Here is a 10,245-nt window from a genome sequence, read left to right as displayed (position 1 = left end):
GGGGACCCATATTTTAAAAGTCAAAAACATTCTGACCCAAATCAAAAGACATTATTTGCAAACTCCTGGGAAACATAATCCCAAAAAAAACCTTTTGTGACCCACCTGAGGGTCACGACCCAATCTTTGAGAAATTATGCACTAGTCCATTACAGAGCCAAATACCGAGACAGACAGCCATTCAGACTCACATGCTGTCATAGGTGTCCAATTAGCTTAATTCCCAATCTGCATGTTTTTGGCCTTGATGTCTCCACACACCTCATACATGCCTTGCATCTACTTCACTTAGTATTTTGCTACTATAGGCTTTTTCAAATACTGTAGTAGCCAGTGGCTACGGATGAGAAACAGCACTCCCTGACCACACATCTCACACAGTCCAACACTCACAACATTCTTAAACTGGAATGCCATTTGTCTCTTGGCACTAACATATTCAGAAAAGTGTTTTGTCAAATGGAAACTGGAGCCACTTTAAGGCGATAGCAAATTTGATTGGTCGGTAGCATCATGTGGGGGTCAGTGCTTCATCATTGCTCATTTAACAGCCTAAACAGATAACTAGTACGTCAACATCATGACTCAGTTTTTTCACCCTATTTACATGTTGCAGTTGCTTTAAAACACCGCGCAGTATAGTGAGAACTGCTTAAGCAATTTATTGATGCAGACATTTAGAAGAAGCAGCCTTTCGAAAGAAAACAATAATCATTTCCAAGCCCTACAGACAGAAAAGAAAATGCATGAAATAAATGTCAGAAAATGTCCTGAAATCGCTCCCATTGAACCTTTCACATTTCAGTCTTTAAAGACCAATTTCCCTCATTGTTCTTGATGAAATGGTCTTCAATGTTTGTTTTTGAGAGCTTCTTTCATTTTGTACAATTTTCAACATTTCTAAGCACAATGTATGTCCACAGAACACTGAACAAGGAGGAATGTTTTTCCAGGACAGCATTAGGCTCAAAACTCAGTCCAGTCAGATCAGTGAAAAAAATCTGTTATCTTTTAACAACAAAGTCTTGGATATATTCAAAATAAATAAATGATGGCAGACATTTTTAAAAGAATTGAATTTAATGAATTCCACACATCACTAACAGCTGTTAGAAGACGATCATTTTAAATGTTACAGTTTTATCCTCAACAGGCATCAAATGCGTTCTCAGGTCGGAGCATTTGGTACAGGACAGAACAATTTACACCTTAACCAGTCATCAGTGGCATCAGCTGCACTAACTAGCTTCTCGTTTGCAGGAACAACTGAAAGCAATTCAAGGCTTAATAAAATATTATTTAGTTTTATTGTCTTTTAATATGAACATGTAAAAAAAAAAAAAAAACAACAACAAACAAACAAAACATTTACATCATGGATTGTACGCCTCTACCCATGCTACCTTATGCATCACTGTAAGAAATTCCACAACAAGACCAGGCCGTAGGTTTTTCTCCAGCTCCAAATCTACCTGCAGACAAATGAGGCTCAGATCCACAGCAGCAACCTGCACCTGCACCTTTACAGATAAGGCAAAGTTTCTAAGAGCCTTTCAAAATAACGCTCCTGTGTCCGGAAAAAAATCTTTTAGTCTGTAGAGCATTTACTTTCAAATTAAACGACTTCAGTGACAACAGTAAGGGGAGTTTCTCTTAATCATCTGTTTCCAAGCAGCTTATTAAGAAGTTTTGACTCAAATGTAAAAAGAAGCAAATATCATACATTTTGGTGGTTACATATTTTTGACATAAAAAGGTAACCACATTTGACTTTTCCACCTAATTATCATCTGTGTCTCTCCATGAGACGTCCATCAATGTCTAAATGTTATTTATTTGAAAAGCTCTATTACTGAAAACCAGCGCTTGTATACGAAGCCCAGCGAAAAGAATCACAGAGGTCGAGTCTTTACAACTGATCTGTTATTCTTTCTATGCTGTAAGGTTGCCCTCCTGTCATCATTTCATGTTCCCCTATGCAGACGATCATTAATCTGAGCACAGGAAGGTGTCAAGGTGGTTGAGCCATAAACGGAGGCTGATGCAAACACATCAAAGTGCTAACAGCTAGGTGAACAACACATTCTCTTTTGGCTCATGCTGGCAAACTTCCTGCAGACAAATCATAACATCCACATGTAGCCTGTTTATCCTCAGCTGAAGTATAGCAGTTATAGCCTAAGAATACTACTGCAAGTGGAATATTATTTGTGATCCTACAGTACAGAGCAACTAAAATCCAAATCTATTCCAGCAGATACAACCTCACTCCCACTTAAGGGAGGCCAACAGTGATAGATGGTTGAATCGGTTCCACTTTTTTCCAGGCAGGACACTAATGTGTATGTGACTTGACGTATGTTGGGGTTGCAACAGATGACTTTTCATATTGGTGTTGTTGGACATGTTCAATAAGTACAGGAGGAAAACCTTTTCATTTCCACTCTGGGACTGGTTCTCGCACAGGAAAACTCAGAGATCCTTATAAAGCAGCAAGTGGTAAAAAACTACAGGAACTTATTATTACAAAATGCCTGTTAAGAGATTGATGTTTTAAAATATGATACTTAAAGATTGCCAAAATACAGAAAAAGCCAAAGCCTCTTCCTACATCTCCACCTCTCTGGGCCACTGTTTCTCAAACTGGAAAAGTTCAAACAAAAACCTAAACAAAATAAAAACTCATCTGCCAGTTGGTGTAGTTGGACAACTACAAGCTCAAATCCTTTGTCACTTCACAACAAAGGCACCAGAATCGTATTCCAGTTCCATGTGGGTGGATATCTTAAACATCTGGCACAGTAGCCCTCGGTGGGAGTGAGCTGCAGTTAGCACTGAAACAGTTTATCTTTCTTAATAAAGATTGTTGCTGCAGATGAATCAGAGCTGTGTGGAGCAGTAAATAAAAAAAAACAAGAAAAAAAGAAAAAACAACAACACAATGTAGGAAAACAACATCTCCAGTGTAAAATCGGCTTCAAAAAGTCTCATCAATTCTTGTGTTTCAAAGCTTGTGTCTCTGAATCTTCCCATGTTACTCTCTGATCAATCTGTTAAGTTTTATGACTGAGGTAGGTTCTCTGATCTACGGACAAACTTAAAATGAAAATCAACACACTGAAGCCAGTGTGGTGTGTTCTGCCCTTTCATAATTAAAAGGATGAATTCCTGAAAACCTTTGAAGCTCTAAATTCATTCTCTGAACAAAGAAACAATAACATAGGTGAAGAAGTTTTCAATTTGCATCACACTCGACATTCTTCCCTAATGGTCTACCCCAATGGTGTCATGGCGTTTTCTACATGTCGCCTTTCACCTTTCATGAAAAACAGAGAAGCCTTCATTTTAACCCGTCTACTCGTCACGGCTGTGACAATTATCAGAAAAGAAAAAAAGTTTGATCATCCAAGGTTGAAGCAGCCAGTAATTCCAAGTCAAATACAAAGAGTGAAGAGGAGTCTTGGGGAAGTGGGGGTCTCAGAGGAGAGGTGACAAGGAGGCGGTCGGTAGTGTTGGGATGCCCCGATCCTTTTAGTTTCTTTAGTAGAGACAGGTTGGTACAGATACTCACTGCAAGATGAATGGTGACCAAAATAATTTTTTTCCTTCCAGTGGTGTACAGTACAAAAAGGAACCCTAATCACTCTAGATTGTAGACTCGTTACAGTTTATATTTGAGTGTGGGCTTGTTTTGTATTGGTATAAAGCAGAGCAGCTAAAAGGCTCTGAATTGTGGGCATTAGGGAGGATCATTGCATTGAGTTGATAACTGTGTTTCTGTCCTCAAGTAATAAGCCCCCTGCATCTGTCTTGGTGTGTCAGTCTTTTGAGGGGACAGAGATGTGGGGTCAGTAGGCAGTAACCAGGTCCTTGTCGTAGTTATATCGGCCTCTCTTTGGGGCAGGACTGTCAGCGCTGTCCTCTGTGTCCTCACTGTCTCCTCCTGCCCCACCCCCTTCCTCCTCAGAGGAGGAGTCCAGAGTCAGATCTACCACTGCACCGCCTGCCGTTGCCACGGCAGTTCCTCCTGTGACTCCTGACATCCCCACTGAACTGCTTCCAGATTTGCCTGTCTGGCTGGTGCTGCTGTGAGCCGGTGAATGACCGTTTGCTTCAGTTTTGTCGGCTAACGTTGGTTTTTCTTTAAGTACTTTAACTATGTTAGTTTTAACCACCTATTAATTATGTCTTTTCTTCCTACACCGTCTCCACCATGAACTGACGCTTTCACTTTTCTATAATAATCAGACACCGCAGCACCGTTAAGAGCTGAATAATACATTTGAAACTTAAAAAAACAAACACAGAAACCCTACCAAAGTGCCCTAGTGGGTAAATTACATCAAAAGGTTGTAAAACCTACATATATCAACCACAGAGTACTCTGGTGTGTTACTGCGTTCCCTTTCCCTGTCCTTCTCCTTTTCGTCGCTGATGGGTCGCCAGGAGCCGTCAGTTAGGTACTCAATCTCCTCAATGTCCTCACTCGTCTGTTTCAGAATCTCAGACAGCAGCCTGAAAAACAAAAATCTGCTGTTAGAGAAATCTGACACCACAGAATAAAGACAATCCTTGGTAAAGATAAAAGTCTGTAAGTAAAATAATTTGGCCAATATGGCCAGGTTCTTTCAGGGCATGTAAACCTATAATTCAAGAAGAAAATGTTTCTTTAGAAAGATTATGCGAGCAGAATGACACAGGTAAAAGCATGTCCATTACCCATCAATTGTAAGCAACTTAAAAGGCGCAGGCTTGTCACAGACGGGGCAGGTCCACGTCGGCTTCTTCTCGTTCATCTGCAGGAAGAAGACGGCATCGAAACACTGAAGGTGGGCACAAGTTAGGACTCGACACGGTACACCAAGACGCATCTTCACCAACTGGTGGAAAATAAAGAATTGGAACAGTTGGTTAGAGTCAATGAAATCCAAAAAGTGACAAATGTTTTAGCAACCTTTGTCAGATGTTTTCTAGAAGTATACTCACTGGACAGATGAGGGACACTCGAAGACCAGTAGTTGCAATTTCACTCTCTGGGTCAAAGCGAAGTTTGTCTTGGACTGTGGGAGAATGGCAGAAACGTCTCGTAATGACATATGAAATACATAATCCAGTTGTGCTAGTTACAACGTTTAAAAGAAAACTCTAAAATGAATTACAGTCAGTGAGATTTGCAAATTAGAAAAGAGAAAAAACAAACAACTTACTGCGTTCACGACAGCGTTCTGCACTTTCTACGGAGCAGAGTTTCAGTTGGCTGAACAGGTCTGCTGCAGTGAAGACCCTCACCAAATACACTGCCACTGAATACCGCTGAAAAGAGAAGAGTTCACGTACAGTGAGTAAACTTGTCATGATCACTGTCATTTTCTGGGTGATATATCAGATCAGATTAGTCAGATCACGTATTGATACTTCAAGGAAAGATAACAGTACTCTTATCACGCAAAATGTTACCAGACAATAAAAGATAACTCTCAATACTTAGTTTGTCCATCAGCCAAAATAATTTTGTGCTCCCTTTTACACTGTTTTAAAGAATGACGTGGCATAAGACTGACCTTGCCAAAGTTGCCCCAGGTGATGGTGACTCTGTTGGTGACACTGGAGAGATGCAACCAGGGAGTGATGTTTACAGGTCGGCAAGGACGACGTGGTTCAACACCAGGCTTATTGGATGGGTAATAGCCCTGTTAACCCAACAGAAAGTTATTATCTCGCAGAACAAATGGCCTGAGAGCTGACACAGTATAATCCTGTAATTCAATGTAAACATTTCTCTAAAGGTAATACATGAAAGTTTGGAAATGAATACTAGATAGACATCAGGTTTTGGTCTTAAAACTATTATTAATAAATTGCAAATATTGTCTTTCAAAAGAAACTGATAACCTGATTTGCATTATGAGGGCAACAACAAAGTTTATGAATTGGCTTTAAAGTGATTATTCAAAACATGAATCCATAAAAATAGTAGTGAAGTCAGCCCCAGAGAACCTGGCAGCATTATTGGGTGTTGTCAACAGGGCCTTGTATTTTATGTAGCCTTTGTTGAGGCAACAACTTCTTTTTAAATACTGAGAATGGTTTTCTGAAGAATTGCTAGGGAAAATGGAAAATGTTTACAGAAAATCTTGTTCACCAGACAGGAAGTATGTACACAGGCAGTACAGAGTCACAGGCAAAAGTATTATTGCAAGTTGAATATTGCAAAATGTGACTATGCTTGCTGAACATAAACCAATAAATACTAATGTACAAAAATTATTTTAAGTTTTAGAAATCAGTCATTCTAAATTCCTATTTCAAACAAAATAATAACTGCTTAAGCTGAGTTGGTTAACAAACACTCAAACAACAAACAAGAAAAAACAGTCAAGATGTCTGGCCTGCCTCAATTTATGCTTTGAAGTTTTGGCTTTAACAACCCAGTACATTCACTCACCGGTACGTGACAGTAGGACTGGTTGACTTTGACAGCAATATTAGGAGGGTACTGGTCCTCTTGGACACCAATGGAGTCAGTGTAACAGATTCTGTACCAGGCAAAAAAGACACAAGTCTTTCATTAGTAAACTGCATGAAAGATAAAAGTTCTTTACATATTTTTTAACCAATTAAAATAATATAGTATTTCTAAATTAGCAAAAAGCCAACATTAAGCTAGCAGAGTTTTAAAATGTGATCCAAAATGTTAATGGGAATCACTGGGGACTTACCTAAGTACAACTTGAATTGATCTGATTCCGGGACGAAGCTCGCTAAAAAAGCAGAAGTGACAAATTAAACAAGACATTTTAAACCTTAAGCTGATGTTAACATAAAAGTAATTAGACATTTAAAGACCTTCCTTACCTTGCATTTCTTATCTGGTCTGCTTGATTTGGTGTTAACTCAAATACGCATTGACTGTCCTGCAGTTTCTCATTGTTCTGGGCAACTGTAAACAAGTGCATACAAACTATATCAAAACACAGTAGTCTACCTCAGGAAAGAACACAATTATTAAGATTAAGGGGGACAAACTACACAATTTTGCCAGCTTTTATGAATAATTTGCAGTGGAAAAAACATCTGCACAAGTCTGCATTAGCTGGTTTAACTAGGCATGTCTGCTTGGCAAATAAATCTTTTAAGTGTTTGAAGGAAACAGATTCAGACAGACCAAAGACCTCTGTCGCTGTGAGTAAAATATGCTTGATTTTTTGTGCAACAATCAGGCAATTTGTTTCCAACAATGAAAATGTGACAGTAAAAATACACTGTAAAACACAGTGGTTGCAGTTCAACTAAAGGTTGGGTGGTGTGTGCCGAGCTTTACTGAACAAGAATTAAGACGAAAGAAAACCTACCCAGCTCTGTTGGTGCCAGCAGTGTCTCGAGGGTTTGGTAGAAGGGCAGCGGCACTAGTTTGACCTCAGCTGCAGGTGCTGTGATGGGTTTGGAAATGCCATTGAGGTAGTCAGTGCCCTGAGAGGTGGCAGTGGGGGAGGAGCGGAGAGATGGGTAGGCAACTGGGATGCCCTCTGGGCGCCGTGCTGCGAGCCAGCCAGATGTTTTGGGAAAGCGCGATTCATAGAGCTGTCTGACATTTTTCAGAAGCTCAGGACTGTACTCCGTCTGCACCAGCCTCAGCGCTCGCCCCACAAGGTCGTGCTTCAGACCACTTTTGCTGCGACCCATAGAGGCCAGCAGCGTCTGCAGGTCTGAGACCCGGAAACTTTTAACCATGTTCTGCACAGAGGAAAAAAGTCAAATTAAAGATGTTAGTTTAAGAACAATTTAAAAAAGATAAATGTGACAGTGTATAAAATTCACTGAAGTCACCAAGCTGATTTAAAGACACATATTACTGATACTGTTCGAAAATACACTTCTGACTGAGGGAAGAACTGTTGTCAACGTAAGAATCCTCAACTTAGAACACCTCTTAGCAGAAAATTCCAGAAACTTTGGATAAGCTATGTTTATCCAACATCAGAACACTCTTAAGTATGTTTATAATGTTTGTTACTTATAAGTTATGTATATACACAATTTTATGTATATACATAACACATATAGACTTATATATATATATATATATTGTTATACATTTTATAGGACAAAACATTTATTATTTGACTATTTAAATTTTATTTTGAATCTGAAAATCATCTGAAACTCAAGACTGAACAAACAGTTAGTTTTAATTACCAACACCTATGCCTTTATGAACTTAATTAACACACAACACTCAATCCAATTTCAATATCAACCGATACCGGTATACCCAATATAGCAATTCTTACAGATATTACATAATTATGCTAATATTGGGCAAATAATACCAGCCGACCAATATTAGACAACCCTAGTTATTTTAGCCATTCTAAATTTATTGAGCATATCTATTGATTTTATTTTGTGTGTGTGCAAATTTGGACAATTGTGACCTAAAGAAGAAGGACTTTCTGCTTTTCCCTTTATAAATGGTGGAGTTTTGGGCTGGAGATTCCGTTTGGAAGGCAAACATCTGCATTGTTATCCTGACCTCCTGGTACTTTACATCCGCTTAAGCTCAATCAACCCTCTGACCTCTTGTAAAATTATTAACCCTATTGATCGAATTATCGCAGTATCTGACAATTACTATTAATCTGTCAAAAAAGTATTTTTTAATGTAGTAAATAGCGCCATGAGCGATGAGCATGAAAACTTGACAAGCCTGAAGTTGTTGTTGTGAGACTTAACGATAACATGGCTCCCATTTCAGCCTCCGATAAGTGAGATGTGCAAAACCAAAGTTATCATGTCATTGACATCAATCTTGCTTTATTTTCATAGATTTATTTAGTTTTAAAAAGGGGCCACTGCCATCCGCTGGCTAACACAAATGAACAGACCGACTATAGGCATTCAATCATGGCAGTGGGACATTTTGACAGGTGCACAAATAGACAAGGCAACATTTTGACCAACGAAAGAGGTTCGACTCTTCAGTATAATATTAAACACGCGTGCCATATTGTCTGTAGTACAGCCTCTGATGCCATTATGGTATCATCATTCATTTCGCTGTTTTCCTTCAGTGGCGGCGTGATGCTAACAGACCACCGCATCCACCAGGACAACACTGCCTAGCAGGCTAGCTGCATTAGCGGCGCAGGCGAGTCTCTGTCTTTTTGATAACCATGCCCTCTATGTGTTTAAATACTCAGACTAAATCAAAATCCCAGAAAGACCTTGGTTTTCGAACGATTGAGCTGAACTTCACCGCACACACCCATACGCTTCTCCCCTAAAAGCAAAACTACCCGAGCTCTACTTACCATCGCTTCAACCAGTTCGGCCGCCATCTTCGAGCAGCAGTACCGCGAGAGTCCACAGACGAAGGCTAGTCTATCACCAATGAAACATAGAGCTAAGTTTGACGGACAGGCAATTCTAACCTATCACGGCGCGCCTTTAGCAAGTTACAACAGAACTGCACATAAAGTAGGCGGGACAACGGTTTTTTTAAAGATACAGTGCAACTTTTTAAAAACACTAAGAGACAGGTCTCATTTAAAAAATAGGCCGCGCTGTTTCAAAACTTAGGAATTTTTTTTAGAGGTTTTGATTTTAATGAAGTTTCGGTTTAATGGTGGCGGGGTTTTGTAAACAAGTGCTTAAAAAACTGACAATATGCAATGTATTTATAAAGCATGGGCTGTCAAGTGGAACCGGTCGCATGGTCTCCACGAGTACACTCCGGGCAAATTATTCCATTTCAGGTTCCCCACCCACCCGCGAAATGTGGAGTTAATGCTTTGTTCCACATATGTTACTACAGAATTATATAATGTATTTACAAAATCAACATAAACATCAAAGTAAATACGTGACGTACAGTGTTTTATATGTTAGTACTACACTGTCACGACGTTTACGTATCGTCAACAATTGTCTGTAACAAACACATCAGTGCATCCTGAAGAGATCCAGCCCACGTTTTTCAAAATTCCTTATGTGTGGTAAATAATAGACTTAGGGAAACAGAAATCAATTGAGGGCATTTATCACAGAACAACACTGTTGTGTTGGTTCTAACTTGGATGTAAAAACTCAAAAACACTAATCAGTGCTCTAAAGAGCAACTGGTTGGTGGACTTCACTGCTCAATATTGTGTATTATTCGTTATTAAGAACAATATTATCAATAATTTGTATTACTATATATATGTTATACCAAGATTACTACTATTACTAATAACAATAATCACA

General features: G+C 39.2%; 1 protein-coding gene across 1 annotated transcript; it reads right to left on the bottom strand.

The window, feature by feature from the left end:
* Positions 1 to 647: 647 nt before the first annotated feature.
* On the bottom strand, positions 648 to 9,450 carry pias4a (protein inhibitor of activated STAT, 4a). The gene is made up of 11 exons (XM_017031324.2): positions 9,312 to 9,450; positions 7,353 to 7,734; positions 6,856 to 6,940; positions 6,720 to 6,761; positions 6,446 to 6,536; positions 5,562 to 5,690; positions 5,208 to 5,313; positions 4,987 to 5,060; positions 4,720 to 4,880; positions 4,363 to 4,515; positions 648 to 4,122 (listed from the first exon to the last, which is right to left on the bottom strand). Exons 1-11 carry the CDS (start codon positions 9,336 to 9,338, stop codon positions 3,849 to 3,851), a joined length of 1,524 nt encoding a protein of 507 aa, XP_016886813.2. The 5' UTR covers positions 9,339 to 9,450; the 3' UTR covers positions 648 to 3,848.
* Between the last annotated feature and the right edge of the window lie 795 nt (positions 9,451 to 10,245).

Source organism: Cynoglossus semilaevis, chromosome 2 (genome assembly GCF_000523025.1).
Source record: "Cynoglossus semilaevis isolate Cse_v1.0 chromosome 2, Cse_v1.0, whole genome shotgun sequence".
NCBI classification, from domain to species: domain Eukaryota; kingdom Metazoa; phylum Chordata; class Actinopteri; order Pleuronectiformes; family Cynoglossidae; genus Cynoglossus; species Cynoglossus semilaevis.
The sequence above is the reverse complement of the archived record's forward strand: the minus strand, read 5'-3'. Positions and strand labels throughout refer to the sequence as shown.

What these genes read in the sequence shown, in the direction of transcription:
- pias4a (XM_017031324.2), bottom strand. Translation starts at nt 9,338, where the DNA reads ATGGCGGCCGAACTGGTTGAAGCGATG. An exon ending in AGTCCTACTGTCACGTACCG is followed by an intron (nt 5,691 to 6,445) that starts GTGAGTGAATGT and finishes TTGGGTTAACAG; the next exon opens with GGCTATTACCCATCCAATAA. An exon ending in TACTCTGTGGTTGATATATG is followed by an intron (nt 4,123 to 4,362) that starts TAGGTTTTACAA and finishes AACGTTAGCCGA; the next exon opens with CAAAACTGAAGCAAACGGTC.